The sequence below is a fragment of the Geotrypetes seraphini genome, chromosome 10, assembly GCF_902459505.1.
Source record: "Geotrypetes seraphini chromosome 10, aGeoSer1.1, whole genome shotgun sequence".
Lineage (NCBI taxonomy): Eukaryota > Metazoa > Chordata > Amphibia > Gymnophiona > Dermophiidae > Geotrypetes > Geotrypetes seraphini.
Genome location: NC_047093.1, coordinates 68354440 through 68375173, shown reverse-complemented (window position 1 = coordinate 68375173; position 20734 = coordinate 68354440). Strand labels below are relative to the sequence as shown.

The window sequence follows — 20734 nt, the reverse complement described above, 5'->3', positions numbered from 1 at the left end:
TTGTCTAACTTTGTCTTGAATCCCTGGAGGGTATTGAAAACAACTTTATTTGTAGAGGCGTTTTCTTGAACGATTTATTTATTATTTGAAAGTTTTTAGATGAAAGTATGTTCTCTGTTGTATTGTTATTTTGATGATTATGTACTGTATGTATATTGTGAAGTGCTTAGGCTTAAGCGGAGTAAAACTTTTTAAAATAAATAAATATGATTTGGGCGCTGCTCTGGCTGCTTGCTATTCTGTATCAGTGAGAGCCTCAATTGGGTGAGGCTATGGGAGGGGCATGAGCAGATCAGGGACATTCATAAAAGAGGCACACAGTGTAAAGAATGATAGGGGTCCGTACCCAACTTGCGCACCTGGATTTACATCAGGTTTCACCTGGTGTAAGTCTTTGGACCAAAAGTTGAGCGTGGAATTTGGCACTCAGTACTATTCTATAAAGAGTGCCAATTTTATCAGCACCTAATTTTTGATGCCATTTATAGAATTTGACGCCATTTATAGAATTTGACGCCATTTATAGAATTTACCTCATAATGTAAAATAAGGGCCAAAATGTTTTGATTTATTAATGATGTTTTAGCCCATTAAATCGTTTTAGCATGTGCTAGATTGGCAGATATGAAAGTAAACTGAATTGAAAAAGTGCAATTAAAATAAAATAACCTCTCTTTCCATGCACACTTCTGCTACTTCACCTAGTAAATAAGCCCATCATATCTGTTTGTGGTAAGAGCCAGGTGAATGGCCTTTGATTATGTTTGTCAGTGGACATATTTAACTTTTTGTATCTTGTAGGTCTGCTATTTAATTTTTCCCCCCTAGATAGAGCATAAATCCTTTATATTCTGATACCTGCCAGGGAAAGCAACTGCACTCTTCCATTATCTGCATATCAGCATTAGTTGGTCTCTGTTGTTAGGTCCATCGGAGGTGTCGACGACTGTGAGATTCAGCAGGAGACCAACTTGTCCGGATGCTTCAATGGCAGCCAGTCTTCCGACTCCTCCTGTTTCCAGACATAGGAAGAGTCACAGCCTGGGAAACAAGTGGGTGTCACAGCTCTTACTTCATGAGTTGACCTAGAGTTACAAGCATTAGAAATTATCATTTTAAAAATAGTACTTCTTAACACTAAAGACCAGTTGTTAACTCGGAGGAATTCATTGACATATCACCTGATTGTCCAGGGGAGGAAGGAGGGAGGGGGGAAATCTTCAAGTGCCTTTCTGAATATATGGATCAAGGATACTCTGTTCTGTCCATTTGAGGTACTACTGTTGACTCCAGCAAGAACATCCCAGAGTTCTGTGTTAACTGAATTATTGTACTGTGCTTTATAAATCTATTTGGGACGGGGAGTAGGACAGTGAATTACAAAATTCTTGGAAAACTGCTGTGTAAGCATTGCCATGATTGTTAAACACTGTCTTACATTTTTTAAGGTCATTTAGTTGCTTTTGCGGAACATAATATTGTAATCTGAAACCCTAAAGGAATTTCAGCTACAAGTATATTATAAATGCATTTCCTGGGAATTCAAAACATCACGTAATCCTATATTGCTACTGGTGTTAGTAGACAGCCATTCAGTATTATGAGTAAGAAATTTAATATGAGAGGTACTTGTTGCTTATGGGAACATTCATTTAGAAGTTTAGGGGTAGATATTCAAAGGGATTTAAGCTCGCGCCTGGTTAAACCCTGCTGAAATGGCCGGCTACCAATATTCAATGGCTCTTAACTGGGCAGTGCTGCTAAATAGCTCTGCAAAACAGCCATTTCCTAACTGTATAGGTTAGGGGTAGTCCAGAGGCAAAGTTTAGGAAGAGCCGCAATTTGGCTGGTTAGCGGAGATATGTCTGCTCACCAGCTAAGTAAGTACATAAAGTTAGCTCTACAAAAAGTCTGTCCTAACTTTTTTTGCACCAATTTAACTGGTCACCAGTCTGAATACTGGCCAGTGCCAGCTTAACATCCAGGTCAGCGCACATACCTGGATATTGAATGCTGAGAGCTGTGTTTGCTCCATCATTGAATATCCAGGATTACTTCAGCTCAAGGCTATGAGCGTCTTACAAATTGTTTACTACTATGGGCCCAATAGTACCACTTTACAGTTTTTGAAAAACATACATAGATGGTTGACATCTTTCACGCTGAGTCATTATCTTTGAAACTCTTAAAAGTGGTCCCCCGACCACTGGATAATTCCCATGGCTTCTGGGAGTGACGATATTGGAAGAGAGTCACAGATTAAAGTCCTATAACATAATTTTAAGGAGGGGGAAGGAACTGTCGTAGACATGTTGCCATGTTAGATCTGATCATAGGAACCATTCCAAAGATATACAGAAGAAGTCAAATAACTGATGCACGATGGGTATTGCAGATTGCGGAGTGCACTTGTCAAAGATTGACCTGTGCTGGTGGTTATGACTTTTTTTTTTAACACAATGCATTAGAGAAAGTTATAAAATACCGTAAAGCACTTCACATTCAGTTGTGCAGTTATTAAGTTCTGAGTGGTCTCAGAAGCTGTTGAATAGCATCATCTCTGGACTACCAAAATCAGTGAATTAACACATTACTGCTCTGCATACTTAGATGTGGTCCATCACACTGTCTATAGTGGCTAAGGGCAATCTCATGTCTTTTAAATAGGAGAACTAGGAAATAAAGATAAGCTGATTGAACACATGCACAAGTAAAACATGTGAATATCTTCACAATTTTAAAGAGAGTTCCTTGTGCAGCTTACACTGTTAAAAGTGTTCCATATTTCTGTAGACAAGTTTCAGACATCTAGTTTCAAGTTTTATTTTGTCTTGATGAATCGCTTATTTACTTTACTAAGCGATTTACACATTTAAAAAAGGTATAAGCATATACCAATTTAGTCATTAAATATAATGGGTTTAACTGAGACTTACAGACTAACAGATACATAAGGTAAGAAGGGCAGAACTACAATTGTATTTATTAGAATATAAGAGAAGACATGAATGGAAAGAACAATAGGGAAGGGGGGAGAATAAAAAATAAAAGAAGACTAAAATGAACTTTAAGCCTAGTTAAAGATTAAAAGCATCTTTAAAAAGAAAACTCTTCAGATTGCCTGAAAACAATTCAGATTGCCTTTAAAGCGACTTAAGTCATTTTCCTCTCTTTGAGGTACGGTATTCCATAGTTGCGGAGCCATTACTGAGAATATGTCATGTCGACGAGTTCCGATTACTTTTAATGAAGGAACTGCTATAAGTTTTTGATTAATGGACCTAAGGGAGCGTGATGTATTATAAGGAATAAGTAGTTTGTTAATAAATTGAGGTTCATTGGAAGATAAAATTTTAAATACTAAAAGTAAGATTTTGAAAGTAAGGCGGTGATTAACTGGAAGCCAGTGGGATTTAATCAAAAGGGGGTAACATGGTACTGATGAAAAATAGCTCTTTTTCTCATGGCTCAACTCTCAGATTCCTACAAAATTCTGCAGCATTTTAGAACTCTGCATTTGTCAAGCCTTCAGTGAATAGCCTAGCCAATTAAACCATGTGAAAGTCTGTTTCAGACAAGGACAATAATCTAATTGGTTGGGTAGTTTAATTCATATCTTCTGATTGCATTGATTATCCTATCATATGAATAAACAAGTTAAGTTTACTACCCAGAATGAACTGAAGCAATAAAGTGTAGTTACTTACCTGTAACGTAGGTTCTCCGTGGACAGTGTGGCTGACTATCCTGCTGTCCACGGAGAACCTACGTTACAGGTAAGTAACTACACTTTCTATGCATGCTCAATTGATGGATTTTCACAGCAGTACACCATTCTAGTTTATTCTGGGTAATGAACCTCTGAAATTGAAACAATGTGAGAATGTGAATACATAGGTCAGAAATTCCATGACTTCACAAAGGACTAAGCCAATTCTCTGGGGTTTGGATCCACACTGGGGTAACCCCACATTTTGAGCCACTGAAGATGCTTACCTGTGTGCTACATGCACCCCCTAGTTCACGCAGGAAATCCAACAACTTGACCTTGTCAGTTACTGCTACTTAGTGGATGAAAGATCTGGAGAATTTATGGATCTTATTAGATTATAAGGACTCTCGATTTCTTCTGTTTTATCCAGCATGATGTGTCAGTTCAGTGTTGTTGAAAGCAAAAGTGCAACTTTTCCATCAGAGAAACCGCGCCATCTGCTGGATGACAGTGTTCTAGAATCTCACAGTCCTGTCAGGAATCACACACTAAACTCTGTTTTTACCAATGGGATTTCTATAGGTAAGAGGAAACTTTCACTTTATTTAATGCTCAGTATAAAAAGGCTATTTCATGCTTTGCTGTCTTCTCTGTAACCTTTGAGGTACATAGCATCCATAGTCTAGCAGAAGCATAAGGAAATAAGTTTGGAGGATGTTTCACCACCTGCTTCAAATTTCCGGCTTGATTTAATTTTATAGTAATAGTTGGAGTTTTCAATTATGTTGTAGAGAAGACATGAAACACATTTGTATGCTGTTAAAGACAGGTGCCTATAATCCTCAAATGAGCTCACATTTACAACAGAATTCCAAAATTATTTTACGCTCAAGTTGATTTTTAAAGTGATTTAAGTGGGCAGAAAAGACTCCTGTTCACTAAAATCATGCTCAGTGAACCAGCTGTTGATACTCAGTGGCATTTAACTGGACAGTGCCACTGAATATTGGCACTAACTAGCAATTTAAAAGTGGGCAAGAGAGAAGCATTCTGGAGGCGGAGTCAAGAAAGAGCTGGGTACACTGTGGTTGCTGGCATTATTAATGCTTTTGTTACATATTTATCATCTGTTATAATTCTGTACGCTCCATCTCACTCTCTGCGTTCCTTAGATTCTCATGGGCTGGTTCTTCCCTCTCCCAGGGCAGCAAACTATGAATGGACATGAGCTGCAGCCTACTTTTTTCCATCCTCTTTATTATGGAACAATCTCCCTATTCGTAATGAGCTTTCATTTGCTAAGTTTAAGTTATTATTAAAAACATTTTTTTCGGGCTGGGTTTCAGTAATCCACCTCCACCTTAGATTTTTTTTTAAATATTTAGGATGGAGAGTTGTAATAGAGAGGAAAGCACTAGGATCATGGGAACTCACAGCAACCATTTTCTTTAGTGGCTCTGCATGGAGAGTGTAGGAGGATTGCTTCTGTCCCGGTTCACTGCTGGACCACCAGGGCATGCAAGGTAGAACTTTGGCGCCTAAAAAAAGATTGGCACCTAAAGTTAGGCACCCTGGGGCAGATTCTATAAACGGTATCCCAATTGTAGGCAGTAGTAAGCATCCTACTGCTGTCTAACCAGCCAATTGGGACGCATATTTTTTTAAAAAAACAATGAGGCAGGTCCCACCCTGAACTATCCCCTCCCGCCTTCCTCCCGAAAAAGAAAAGGCAGGAAGTATGCCCACTCCCTCCTGCCACCGGATGCTCACCCAAACACCTCCCCCCACTCCCCGAACACGCCCCCCCCAGTACATTTGCTAAATGTTGTAAGAGTAGAGCGTTCCCTTCAGCATCTACTCCTGCCCATTGAAAATGACAGGCCTTCCCCTCTTCGGTGCATCATGTGATGCACGGGGAGCAGCCTAAGGCCCTGATTGGCTCAGATACCTTAAGCTCCTCCCTTTGTATCCCATGTGATACACAGGACAGGGCCAATCAGGGGCTTAGGCTCCTCCCCGTGCATCACATGGTGCACCAGAGAGGGGAAGAAATGTTTAACAAAGGTACGGGGGAGGAGGTTATTGGAGTGGGGTGGGGTTTGGGGGAGCATCTGGTGGCAGGAGGGAGTGGGCATCCCTTTTACTTTTTGGGGGGGAGGGAGGAAGAGAGGAGGGGATAGTCGGGTTGGGGTGTCGCAGGGGGTCCAGGTCTGGGTGAGGGCATGGAGCCATTTTTGATGCCATAGGGAGGGTCACATTGCTATTTCATGGAGGGTTGATGGGAAGGGCCATCAGCGTGGGGTTTTTTTCTTTTTTTTTTTTAATAGGGCAGATTGTGCTTGTATAATACACGTACATCTGTGCCATTAAAAAAAAATCCCTAACAGCAGTGACAAGAGGCTGCTTCCCCTGTCACTGCTGTTGGGGCTCTGCGCATGTGTCAATCGCTCACTGAGCGATAGATAAGTCGGGTTTGCATGCAAATGATTTGCACCTCTGTGCAAATTATTTGCATGCAAACTTGGTAGAGCATTGATCATTCAGCCAGAATTGGCCAGAGAATCAGCCAACAGTGATCCATTTGGTATCTTTACTTGAAATCATTTTTATTGGTAAAGTGAATAACAACCCACAACCACATATAACAAATAAGAATTGACACTTTTCCAACAATATACAAAAATGCATCTAGGCCAAAGTGGGGTAAGAGGCAGGAGGTTGTGCATAATAATTTTGCGTGGGAGGTCTGGTTACTTTGAGAATCTATATTCCTATGCTAAGTAGGTGAAAAGGCTTGCGTGAATAGCCATGTCATAAGAGCTACTTTAAATTTCTTGAGGGAGGATTTTTTTTTCAGATAGAAGCAAGGGTATTACTATTCTATAACTTGACACCTTAAATGTGAGGGTGTTTAATTTGGGGATGGGCATAGCCTGGGGTAGAGCATGTGTATGGCCCACAATTAAATGCATAGAATATGATAATTTACCTTTTTTTTTTTTTTAGCAATAGTGGCATTAGCATTTACACCAGCTCTAAGGCTAGTGTAAGGAGGCATCTAAAATATACTGTTACTAATGATGTAGTAAGGGGTGGGGGAGCAGATCATCCTGGGCACCATCTTGATGGGGGCGCTGGAACCTCTCCACTCCCCCACACCAAGCTTGCGCTCTCGCTTCCCCGACCCCCATACCTCTTTAAAATCTTCACCGGCATGAGCAACTACAATGGACTGCTGCTTGCACTAGCCTGGCTACCTCTGAAACCACTTCCGGGTCATTGGGCCAGGAAGTGATATCAGAGGGAAATCCAGCGCAAGCATCATAATTGCCAAGATTTAAAGAGGTACGGGGGTGGGAAGAGAGGACGTGAATGTGGTGTGGGGGTGGAGAGAAGGGTCCGTGGGTGCCTCCTACCCTCTCTACGCCACTGACTGTTACAATAGTATTCTGTGAATGAAGGTAGGCACCTACTTTTGTTCATAGGATAGGCACCAACAGAGCATATCCTTAAGGCCTCTTCTATCAAACTGTGCTAGCAGTTTGTAGTGTGGTGAGCCGCGCTGAATGGCCCGTGCTGCTCCTGATGTTCATAGAGTTTTTTTGAGCATTGGGAGCAGCGTGGGCCAAGGTGGCTCTGCGCTAAAAACTGCTAGCGCAGTTTGATAGAAGAGGCCCTAAGTCTGGCTTCTTGTGTATAGGATTAGGAAATTCTTAAAAGCACTCTTTTTTCAGACATTATTCACTTTGTTTCTAGAGAAGACCGAACATGCCATTTGGCATTCAATGTGAATGTATGGTGGTCAGTATTCTCTCTAATGAATTCAAACTCACATGTGTACGCACTCAACTTTTTAATATTTTCCGTTCAAAATAGTTTTCCAGACTTTCTGGCATGATCGTCTTAGACATATGGTTCTGTTTAGTAAACTTGTGCCAGCGGTCACAGAGCTGGGAGAGACTGGCCTGCAATGCAAGAATACATGCTACCAGTGGCCTATTCCGTAAAGTTTGAATGACCATTTGAACTCCACATCTGAGTCAATCCTGGTTCTACCCCAAAGCAAGCAAGAAGCTAAAGTGCTTCTTTTATCAGGGAAAATGATAGACCCAGGACCACATCAGCCTGTCTTTTCTTGACAGGAAAAGATATAGTCATACTATTTTAGATTACTCAATAAAGCTTGAGTCCAAAAGCAACTTCTGCAGTCTGAGCAATCTATGTAGTATAAGCATGTACTGTATATACTTGAATATAAATGAGGTAATCTTCACCCCCCCCCCAAAAAAAAAAAGGAGGAAAAAAGATTAACTTGAATATAAACCGGGAGGTTAATATTCAAGTGCAGTGCCCTGCCCTGCCAGGCTCTGCACCCAGCCACTACCCCCTCATCCCTCTCATGCCCTGTCAGGCTCTACACCCAACCCCTCTTCCACTCTGCCAGGCTCTGCACCCTGTTCCCCCTCCCTCCCTATTCTGCCAGGCTCTGCATCCAGCCCCCTCCCTTATTTCCTCACCTGCCCTGCCTGCCTCTGCACCCAGCCCCCTCCCTCCCTGCCAGGCTTTGCATCCAGTCCTTCCCCTACACTGCTGGTCTCTACACCTAGCCCTGCCAGGTTCTTTACCCTGTCCCCCCTCCCTCCTGATGCATTTCAGGCCAACACCGGGCCTGCCGTAAGTCCTGGTTGTCCAGCAGCGAGCAGAGAACTTGCAGCAACCAATCAGGTAGCGGCTTTGGACAAGCCGGAGCAAAGAAAGGTTGTTCTTGTGGCAGTTCACCGCTGGACCACCAAGGATTGGAAAAGGTACATGAGGGAGGGGAGAGGGAGGTAAAACATCTTAGAGTCAGCTGAGGCAGGAGGTGGGAGGGATCCCTCCTGTCCTAACCCACTGCTGGACCACCAGGGGTTTAGCAGGTACAGTGGGTGGGTGGGTGGTGGAAAGGAGATAAAAGTTGTTTAAAGTCGGTTGGGGCAGATGACAGAAGGGATCCCTCCTGGCTCAGCCCACTGCTGGACCACCAGGGATTTAATAGGTATATGGGGGGAGGGGGCAAGAGAGAAAAATTGTTAAAATTAGCTGGAGCAAGAAACAATAGGAATCCCTCCTGTCCCGGCTCACCACTGGCCCACCAGGTTTTATGGCAGGCCCAACAGAGGCCTGCAACAGATTTAGGAGGGGCGGGTAGCGCTGAGCCAAATATAAACTGAGACCCCCATTATTGGGTCACTTTTTTTGGCCCATATATCTCAGTTTATATTTGAGTATATACGGTAACACAGCCTTCTTATGTACTGCCAGCAATCCTGAAAGCCACTGAAGTGATATACATTCAGGTACAGCGGGCATTTTTATGTCCCTGGAGGACTTACAACCTGAGTATTGTATCAGAGGCAATGGAGAGTACAGTGGCCTGTCCAAGATCACAAGTAGGTGCAGTAGAATTTGAACCAGATTCATAGTTTCATAGTTTTATTAAAATTTGAAGAAACGCTAATCATAAAATTCAAAGCATTGTACAGTAAAATAAAACGTTAAAAATAAAATATGGAGGAGGACTGATACCAAATAATAAATAAGACAATGTAGACCATAACAAACTAGACATAGGATAGGTTAGAAAACAAGGGGGAGAACTACAATTTTGTAAAGAAAGGAGAAAAAAAAAAAAAAGGGAAAAAAACAAGGGGGGAGGGGATGGGGATGAAGGTAAGAGGCATTAAAAAAAAAAAAAAAAGCAGGAAGTATCTTTAAAAAGTATCTTTAAAAAGAAAGCACATTAAACTACCCTTCAATTTGTCTATGTTTTGTTCTGCTCTGATATAAGATGAAAGGGCGTTCCAGATCGTGGGTGCTGTGACTGAGAAAATAGAAGCACGCTAGGTACCGATAACTTTTTTAGTGAGGGGACAAAGAGAGTATGTTGAGAGGTGAACCTGAGGGCTCTGGGAGGATCATAAGGAATAAGAAGTCTATCTATAAAGGCAGGTTCATTGATTTTTCAGTTTCAAATGTTAACAATGCAATTTTATATGTAATCTGATGGAGGATAGGGCGCCAGTGGGCTTTCTTTAATAGGGGAGTGAAGTGATCGTATTTTTTTGAATTTGTAATGATTTTATTAGCGATGTTTTGGAGTCTAATTTCTTTTTGACATAAATCTTTATATAGTGAATTACAGTAGTCGATTTTGGAAATAACAAGGGAATGGATCAGAATATTAGGAGAGTGAGAATCTAAGAGAGGGGCTAAGGACCGTATCAATCTAAGGGCTCCTTTTACAAAGGTGCGCTAGCGGTTTTAGCGCATGCGCTAGCCGCTACCGCCTCCTTATAAGCAGGTGGTAGTTTTTTTGGCTAGCGCACGCTATAGCGTGTGCTAATCTTGTGCGTGCGCTAAAAACGCTAGCACACCTTCGTAAAAGAAGCCCTAAGTTTGTAGAAGCAATTTTTAACAAGAGCACTGATTTGAAGGCAATAAGTGAGTTTATTATCGATAAGAGTTTAATAGCAGAAATAGACTCGATCAGGATATTTTCGATGGACAGCAGAGTTACAAGTTGAAGGTTCTCTTTCCATGGGAAGAGAACACAGTTAGTTTTCGTGAGGCTGAGAGAAAGCATGTTGACGTTTAACCAATCTCTGATTCTTATTAGCTTAGCATTGATAGAGCTGATGTCATCAACATTGGGAGGATCAATGGTATGAAGAATTTGTAAGTCATCAGCATAGGCAAAAATTGAGAAGCCAGTGGACTGGCAGAGAGTTAGTAATGGTGCAAGGTAAATGTTAAAAAGAAGTGGGGATAGAATGGAACCCTGTGGGATGCCAAAATTATTTTGAACTGAGGAAGAGGTGGAAGTCCTACAGGGGAAGTAAGATCTAAACCAGGGATGTCCAACCTTCGGCCCGAGAGCCTCATGTGGCCCCGTGAAGTATTTTGTGTGGCCCCGGTTGAGGGAGATGCAGTGTTTTCCTCTGCTGCCCCCGGGTGTTTACCTTCTTGCCGGCTCCCTCTTCTGACTTACTGCAGCGTTTGTGTGGCCCCAGAAACATTTTTTTTCGGCCAATGCGGCCTAGGTAAGCCAAAAGGTTGGACACCCCTGATCTAAATCATTCAAGATACTGGTTAGTGATACCAATTGAGGTGAGTCTATGAAGTAAGAGCTGATGGTCTATGGTATCGAATGCCGCGGCGAGGTCCAAAGAAGTAAGAATATCTGATTTGTGCTGATTGTGATAGTATCGAATAGTAGTTGTGAGACCTAAGAGAGAGTTTTCCGTAGAATGGTTCTTGCGGAAACCTATTTGGTTAGGGTGTAGTATTTGAGTTTTGTCCCCAAAGTTAGAGAGTTGGTTATACACAATTTTTTCAGTTAATTTTGCTAAAAATGGAAGGTTGGCGATGGGTCTGTAATTAGAGCAATTCTTGGGGCTTTCTTTGGCATTTTTGATGATGGGATGGATAGTAGAATGTTTCCAGACAGTAGGCAAACAGGCTGTAATAAGACTTTTGTAGATGAGTTTGAGGATATAAGGACCAAAAAAGGAGAAATAACATTTTAGGATGAATGGGGAATAGATTCTGAGTTGGAGCCTCTGGAGTTGAGTGATTGCATGATACGTTGGATTTCAGAAAGAGATGGTAGCGAGAAGTTTGAGCAGGTAGCAGAGAAAGAGTTGAAATTATTTTCTTCCAAGGTAAATGAGGTACTGGAACTACGTCTGATGTGATTCCTGATGTTATTGATTTTTCCCTGACTCAACCTATTTCTCTAACCATTAGGCTATTTCTCCCCCACATATACACACACACTCTTCCAATGGTCACTAACACACACATTCCTCACACTCCTCAAGACGTAAATGAAACAGTGCATACCTGCCCATTTGACAGCTTCAGATGTTATGACCAGTGCTAATAGAGAAGCAAGCAGGTTTGTGGAGTAGCCTGGTGGGCAGTGTAGTCAACCATAGAGATGGGGATTCAGGTCCATACTCTACTCTAACCACTACCCTTACTGTGGGACATGTGAGCCTCCCAAAACCCCATCTTAACCCCAATGTACCCACATATAGGTGTGACCTGCAGGCATAAGGGCTATTTCTGTGGTGTAAAGTTTGGAGTGTTCACCATACAATATAGGTTTTTTTTTGGAGTGCTCACTATATAATATAGGGGGGCTATAGTGAGATGAGTACCTGGGACTTTTTATATGAAGTTCACTGCAGTGCCCCCTATTGTGCCCCACTGCTTTTCTGGGATGTCTTTGTGGCCAGTCTACTAAGAATGCTGGCCCCCTCCTACATCCCAATGGATTGTTCTGTGTGTTTTTGTTTTGGATGTGGTTTTGTTTGGGGGGAGTTTTCTTTCATAAATGGTTCAAAAAAGATAGACACACTGAGCACAAACACATTCATTTTTGAAAAAACAAGATAGACGTCTTTCAGTTTTGAAGGTACTGGATTTTTGTGTGTGTTCTATAAAATGTCTAAATTTGAATTTGGACATCATATTGAAAATGCCTTCCACGTATCCTAATAGTATCACATGAAAGAACTTAGAAGGGCATGGATTAAACAATAAGTCAAAGGAAAACGCATCCTATTCTCCACAATTGGAAAGATTCCACTAAATTACATGTCAATCAATGCTGGAACTCAATTTGTCTCCTCGTGAAATATGAATGTCATTTTGCTGAACGCAATAATTCCATGTCCTCTTATGCAAAAATTTGGTCCCCCTTGCTTGAATATTGTAAATCAGACTCTTGACTACTGCACTCATTAGTATAATTTGTATCTTGCCTCACCCTTAGTCTTTTAATTTCAGGCACCTCTCCGGTTTTACCATGTTTCATTTAATATTGTTTATGTCAATTTCTTTATTTTATGCTTGGATCATTTAAACTGATTACTCTGGTACATTGTTAGAACTTAGCACCTATTATGTCTTATTTCCTTTTCCTGAACTAATGTCTTCTCAACTTCTATTTTATTTCTGATGCATTCAATCATTTATGACTATTATTCCACTGTGGATGCACTTCACATTTGTTAATGACATTGTTATAATGTGCTCCTTGTTGGAGCACGCATATTGTTGGCTTTGTATTTCATCTTTTATAAAATCAATAAAACTTTTTGAACTAAAAAAAAAAAAAAAGAAGGGCATGGATTTTTAAAGTCCACGTATCAAAACAAGTCAAATTAGGCCTTGACACATAGAAAAAACTGGTAAAATGCTTCATGCAATTTGATGAGTCTGGTCAAAGGCCTACAGAGAAATCTACAACATTTCAGTGGTCTACATGGTTCGGTTCATAGACAATTGCGCGCAAGACAATCGCGCGCGGACAAAATCACGCAGACAACTGGGCGCGAGACAACTGAGCGCAAGACAAATGAGCGGAAGACAATAGAGCGTTAAGACAAGTGAGCGCAAAGACAACCGAGCGTGAGACATTTGAGCGCAAGACAATTGAGCGGAACTTATTTACCGAAATGTGCACGAGCGGGACAACTGAGCGCAAGACAACTGAGCGCCAGCAACTGAGCGCCAGCAACTGAGCGCCAGCAACTGAGCGCAAGACAACTGAGCGCAAGACAACTGAGCGCCAGCAACTGAGCGCCAGCAACTGAGCGCAAGACAACTCAGCGCAAGACAACTCAGCGCAAGACAACTCAGCGCAAGACAACTCAGCGCAAGACAACTCAGCGCAAGACAACTGAGTGCCAGCAACTGAGCGCAAGACAACTGAGCGCCAGCAACTCAGCGCAAGACAACTCAGCGCAAGACAACTCAGCGCAAGACAACTCAGCGCCAGCAACTGAGCGCAAGACAACTCAGGTGCCACTGCGCTGAGCTCAGTTGTCTGCGCGCGGCCTTTGTCCTGGCGTGGTCTTGACCTGACACTGTTAAAGCAGAGATGATAGGAATGGGAGAGGGACAAGGACAGCAACATAACTCATAGGGACAGGATGGTGAAATTTAGTTCCTGTGTCATTCTCATATTTGAACAAGAGTTTAATAAATCAAAGTAACAGGGTGGCCAGGTTACCCAGTTCCAGGCTGCAGATTTTGGGATAGTTCTCAGTTTTTGACCCAGGTGTTTTTGTCCCGTTACCAGACACATTCATAAGGGAATGTGAGATCTGTAATAGTGGAAGGTAAATGGACATAGTGGGTGTTTGCATTGGGGTCATAATGAAATGCCCATAGTCTGATGCCTGCAGTGTCTATTCATCCGATCCATCTGTCAAATGCTAAGTTTCATTATTTCTAAGTAATCATTTATTTGTGTTTGTTTTGCATGATATGTTTGTTTTATGAATTCTCAAAATTTTGTAAAGCTGAATTCGCTTAATGATCTTTACATGACAGAATATATGTTTTAAGTGTTTATGAAGGTCATTATCTCTTTTTCTTTGTTTGTTTAAATTGTTATTCATTTTCAAACTTACAATAAAAGTGTCTTCACGCTCTGTCGTCTTCACGCTCAGTTGTCTTCAGGTCCAACAGATTCCAAAGATTAAAGACAAGCTTCACTGAACCCCCCCCCCCCCCCCCGAATAAAAACCAAACAAAACTGTCCACAATTTGTTTGCAGTCTTCTAGTTATTAAGTTTATGAAGTGTCTTAATATGTTAAAAGAGAATAATAACCAATTTGTTAAATGGCAACCTTAGTCATTATAAGTCATTAAAAGTTCATAATGTCATTGGAGTTTGTGAGTGTAAAATAAATTCTGGAATCAATCAATAGTTGTATTATAATGCTTTTATTTCTGGGTAACTGTATTATTGAAGAAAGCATAATACAGTGAGCATAGGTCTCCCAGGGCAAAGTTAAATGCAAAGTAAGTATTATTGAACACAAGTAAACATGATGTGAACAGCAAATAATAACATTGAATGATAAAGCTCATTATAAGAAGTTTGAAATTGAAAAGACAATTACATGGTCTAAAAATAGGATGATGATGAGGGCGAAAGCATAAATTCACAGAAAGAGAAGTATTTTGTATGCTTGAGAGTCAGTGTTTGAACTGGAGGATGTAAAAGACTATGAACTTTAAAAGATCATATATAGAAATACATACATAAATCTAGTCCATATAGAGTACTTTTGTTCAATGCTAAAGTATTGTTCCCCCATCAAGCACAGGAACATTTGAAAAATGGACATAGTGTGGAGAAAACTGACTCTGGTTCTCATTCAGTCAGTGTGTGTGTGTGTCTGTGTGCAGTGTGAGCCACAATAGTGGTTGCTGAAACAGGGGTGGTTGGTGGTGAGGTACTTAGATTAACTGAGTACTTTGCAAAAATGTCATAGATTCACAGAGAAGATGGCTTCCTATTATGGATTTTGTGTGCACAAACACAAATTCTCCAAGCGTGAAGTACTCTGATTAACTGAGTACATGTCGCTCAATGCTAAACTGCTATTCCCCATCAAGAGGAAAGTTAGAAATATAGGTGAAATGGACTGGGCCTGGGGCAAACTGGCGCACCTGTTCAATACTAGTGTTTTGACACTGCACTCAGGAAGTACTTAGATTAACTGAGTACTTTGCAAAAATGTCATAGATTCACAGAGAAGATGGCTTCCTATTATGGATTTTGTGTGCACAAACACAAATTCTCCAAGCGTGAAGTACTCTGATTAACTGAGTACATGTCGCTCAATGCTAAACTGCTATTCCCCATCAAGAGGAAAGTTAGAAATATAGGTGAAATGGACTGGGCCTGGGGCAAACTGGCGCACCTGTTCAATGCACTCAGGAAGTACGTATTAAATACATGCTATTACTTCAGGAGACCAGTGCCCCTGTTTTATTAATGGTAAGTACTTCTGGATTTAAAGCAAACTAAATGCGCATCTCCTCACAAGAGGCATACAGGGAGATGGGTGACTAAAATTATGCCAGGTGTACACCTTATACATCTATGACATTGTGTGTGCACAATGTGAAAGATGTTAACATATCACGTCTATGCATTTCATTTCATTTATACTTAAAGGATTAAGAATGATAAGTGTTCTACTCTATTAAGAACATCTCTAAACAAGATAAGCTGTCAATCTTGTAGCATTACAAATTCTACCTAGTTGACACAGCCATGTAAATTAAAAGTTATGTTTGATAAGGTTTTGCATTTATCCTGTACGCAGTTGTCCTTTATTTTCAATAAACTGTATATTAAAATGTCTTTTTAAAAGTATCATAGATATGATGTCACATTTTTCTGATCATCAAAGGAGAGCTGGCAAGCCAAGTGCAGACATGGGAGCTGAGACGGTAGGAGGCAGGCGAGTCATGAAGCTGGAGAATTCAATTGTGAAGTTGTAGTCACAGCTGCTGCGACACAGGAGGCTGGAGGGCAAAGAAAACACTGCAGTCAGGGAGGAGAGAGAGAGGGAGGGAGGGAGGGTGACGGAGGCTGAGGGAGAGAGAGCCACTCACAGGAGGACTGAAGATCCCACGAGACGGTAGGAGGCATGCGAGTCATGAAGCTGGAGAATTCAATTGTGAAGTTGTAGTCACTGCTGCTGCGACACAGGAGGCTGGAGGGCAAAGAAAACACTGCAGTCAGGGAGGAGAGAGAGAGGGAGGGAGGGTGAGGGAGGCTGAGGGAGAGAGAGCCACTCACAGGAGGACTGAAGATCCCACGAGACAGTAGGAGGCAGGCGAGTCATGAAGCTGGAGAATTCAATTGTGAAGTTGTAGTCACAGCTGCTGCGACACAGGAGGCTGGAGGGCAAAGAAAACACTGCAGTCAGGGAGGAGAGAGAGAGGGAGGGAGGGTGAGGGAGGCTGAGGGAGAGAGAGCCACTCACAGGAGGACTGAAGATCCCACGAGACGGTAGGAGGCAGGCGAGTCATGAAGCTGGAGACTGTAGGTGGAGTGGGGTGGGTAAGTTGGGAACGGATGTGAAGGGGTGGGAGTGTGGAGGGGGGTGGATGAAAAGGGGGGAAGAAGGGGAGGGAGTTTTTTTGTCATTTTTTTGTTTTTTTTCTGGGAGGGCTGAGGGCAGGAGGGGGAGGGAGTGAGGCAGGGGGGGAAGAAGGGGAGGGAGTTTTTTTGTCATTTTTTTGTTTTTTTTCTGGGAGGGCTGAGGGCAGGAGGGGGAGGGAGTGAGGCGGGGGGAAGAAGGGGAGGGAGGAGTGGTGACAAGAGGGTGCAGCTCCCTCGGTAACAGCAGGAGCCATTCACGGGGTGGGAGGGGCACCACGAAGTGCTTCAAGCAACACCTGTAGTGCCCCTGTCACGTCACGGATGTGTCGGACGGACTCCTCAGCACAGTCGTTAATGTTCTCCACCCATGCTAAGATGGTAACCACCGCCGTGTAAATGTCCTCCGCTGTTACAGAACTGGGCGGAGGATCTCTGTTTGTGGCAGCGTGAGCCACAATAGTGGTCGCTACAACAGGGGTGGTGGCCGGTGCAGGGTTGGTCCCCCAATCTCTGGTGGAGGGTCGGAGGGGGGCAAAACAGGTGGAACAACGGTTGGGGCTTTGAATGGGGAGGGGGAATGTTGACATAGGCGGGGAAGAGGAGGGGGATGCCAATATATCTGCAATGAAAAAGAGCATGAAAAGCAGGTGGACATTGAAAAGACAATTACGTAGTCAGCATGGTCTTGGCAGATAAAGTGTACAGTGGAAGCATCTATGAGACAAACTTGGTTCTTTTTGCTACATATGAATAAACCTAAGCATTTGATATTATATTAAGAAAATTCAAGTGATGTCTTAAATCTTAAATGTGTTTATTAATTGTACACTTGATGTACGTTGTAAAAATGAATAAAAGATTTTAAAATAAAAAAATTACATAATCAAAATATCTGAACACTTACCGGACTGGACAGAGAGGTCACTAAATCTGTCCAGGATGGGGGTTGAGGCAGTACTCATGGAGGTACGTGGGAGGGCTGGATGAGAGGTGATGACAGAGGGTCGAATTTCAGGGAAAAGTTGAAGGCAGAACTGGGGTTTAGGGGGTGGAAGGGAGGGGGAACTGGGCATTGGGAATGAAGGGGCAGGGCAGGGTTTGGGGCGTTTTCTTAGGGGTATTCTAGAGGGTGGTCTAGGGCGTCGGTGGGGAGAAGTGGGATGAGACTGGGCGGAGGTGGAAGGGGGTTGGGACGTTGGACGGGGCTGGGTGGAGGTGGAAAGGGGTTGGGACGTTGGACGGGGCTGGGCGGAGGTGGAAGGGGGTTGGGACGTTGGACGGGACTCGGCAGAAGTGGAAGGGGATTGGGAAGTGGGGCGTCTGCGGGGGAGAAGAAACGGCCGGTCAGGGATTGGGGTGTCTTCCTCTTCCTCTTCCTCCTCCTCCTCCTCCTGATCCTCCTCCTCCTCTTCCTCCTCACTCGCATCTGAAGACATAAATGCATGTAATGTCTGAAGTATATGAAGAACTGTTAATGTTTAAAATACATGATTAATCAACACAGATATTATGACTGCACACCTTATACCCACCCGATATTTTACTGTAACATACCTGGGGTGTTGTCCAGATTTCTTCTTAAAGCCCGCACCCATGCAGGGTGATGGAGCCTAAGCTCTCGGGCTTTTTTCTTCAAATCTTCAACCTATTATATAATGGAGAGACATGAGTGAGCCATGATATATATATGGGATATGTTAAAGCAAGGGTAGGCAACTTCAGTTGTCCGGGTTTCAGGATTTCACCAATGAATTTGTATTGAAAGCAGTGCATAGAAATAGATTCCAAGCATATTCATTGTTGAAATTCTGAAAACACGACTGGAATACAGCTATTTAACTCAAATAAGTAAATGAGAGACAACATTATCAACTGCGCAATTTTTCGGCAGATGCATGATGACGCAGTGTGCGATTTCATGAGATGCATATCCATTTTTGCCTTCCGCGCAAAAAAACAAAAAAATTTCTCCGCGCCAATTTGTCAGCGCGCAATTATCTATGAACAACATGTATTTGATAAATACTTACGGAGCGCGTTGTTATAGCGTGTGCATTGAAAAGGTGCACCAGTTTACCCCAGGCCCTGTCCATTTCACCTATATTTCGTCTTTTCACCTTAACGGGGAAAAGCAGTTTCGCATTGAGCGTGAAGTACTCAGTTAATATGAGTACTTCACGCTCGGAGAAGTTGGGCTTCCGCCCACGGAAACCTGCATAGGATGCCATCTTCTCTGTGAATCTATGACGTTTTTGCAAAGCTTATATACCAGTCACATGACCGATGGTGTGTTAAATATCGTGAGATTTCCCCTTTTCAGCGCTGCTATTGGTTATCTAAAACACGTGTGATATGGTTAATCGTCAAACAGATTTTACTTCACTGTAGTGATGAAATGCGCATATTAATTGAGTATGTGTGAATTTTATAGTATATAGTTTTGTAATACTTGATTGAAACACAATTAGCGTTAGCATGGCGCGTATGTGTTCAAACGCATGATGACATCAGCATGTCTCCATTAGTGCATAATGATGACGTGTGTCATCATATTAAAGTTATAGTACTTTTTCGCGCAATTGACGAGTTTTAGTATAATGAGCGCAAGTGAAAACGTAACCATAGTAACGAAAATGCATTCATGTGACTTGTATTTAAATGCTGTTCGGAGAATACATATCATGAGATAACATAACCATGGTAACAAAAATGCATTCACATGACTTATATTGAAAACGCAAAGAGTCAAGGGAATCATACTGACCACGCGTTGACGTGATGACGTGTTCACGTGCTGTACGTGCGCATGTCCTTTGATTGGCAAGCGGCCTCTAGTGGCGCGCTGAATTGTCATGGCGCTGAGTTATCTTGCGCGAAATTGTCTTGCGCTGAGTTGTCGCTGCGCTCAATTGTCTAGCGCGCAAATGTCTTACGCTGAATTGTCTTGGCGCTTAGTTGTCTTGCGCTGAATTGTCTTAGCGCTGATTTGTCTGCGCGATTTTGTCTGCGCGCGATTGTCTTGCGCGTTTTTGACCTTTCACCACATGGTTCACTAAAAGGGATAATTTTATTATCAAGTATGAGCATAATTTTGTCTAGGCGGGCTTTGCTGAATTTTCAAATTGAAAGTATATGTATACTTCCACACCAGAGAGATTATTCATTTCATTTAGCACACATAAATTTTATGGATTAATATATCTACATAAGCACACGTTTGTAAAAGTGTGCATATAAGTGAAAACCCTTCCCCAACCCTGTCTCTAGAAGCACCTCCACTCAGATTTTATAAACTTCTGCACATATAGGCTATATGCATGAAAGGCATATTGGACAGGCAATTTATAAAAGCATAATTTGCACAAGTAGAGTATGATCTCACCTGTAGAAATTATTTTAAGGTTACACTCCAAAGAGTAATGTTCAAATTCTCTGAGGAAAATTTGCCTGACATTTCTCTTTAAAAATTCTGAGTATAGGGCACATTCTTAATGGGGTCTTCCCTTGCCCCTGCCCATATTTGCATTTAAAAGTATGGAGAAATGCTTATGTAAAATCTTTAGAAAACTGGTCCCAAAGCTGAACCAAGGGAAACAAACTGGCCGGAGCATACAAAGCAAGTTCCCTACATTCCTATGATTTTCATTTTTAGAGATGTATTTTAATTCTATAGACCAGTAGTATTTACTCCCAGTCCTCGGGGCTGCCAACAAGTCAGGTTTTCAGGATGCCCCCAATAAATGTGCACAAAATAAATTTGCATGCAATGGAGGAAGTAGGCATGCAGATCTCTCTCATTAAGAATGTCCTGAAAAATGTGCCAATTGGCGGCCTTTAAGAATTGGGAGTGAATACCAAAGCTGTAGATGGTAATAAGGAATAGGCTGCAAGAGTCGATATATTTTTTGTCAATATTAATATTTTTACTGTTGTTCCTGAAATTGAGCAAGGAGCCACACAATATCTTGTACTACTTTGAGAATTTATATTTCCAGCCATTGATCTTTCTGTGAAACTAAGTACATTCTGCAAAATGCTTTCTACTCCGTAGCTCTGGTAGTCA

General features: G+C 42.1%; 1 protein-coding gene across 1 annotated transcript in view; it reads left to right on the top strand.

Moving 5' to 3' along the window:
* RALGPS1 (Ral GEF with PH domain and SH3 binding motif 1) overlaps nucleotides 1-20734 on the top strand; it is a 643064-nt gene that overhangs the window by 558412 nt on the left and 63918 nt on the right. The window contains 2 exon segments of the mRNA XM_033960779.1: nucleotides 926-1052; nucleotides 4143-4294. Of these exon segments, the coding sequence (XP_033816670.1) occupies nucleotides 926-1052; nucleotides 4143-4294 (279 nt within the window).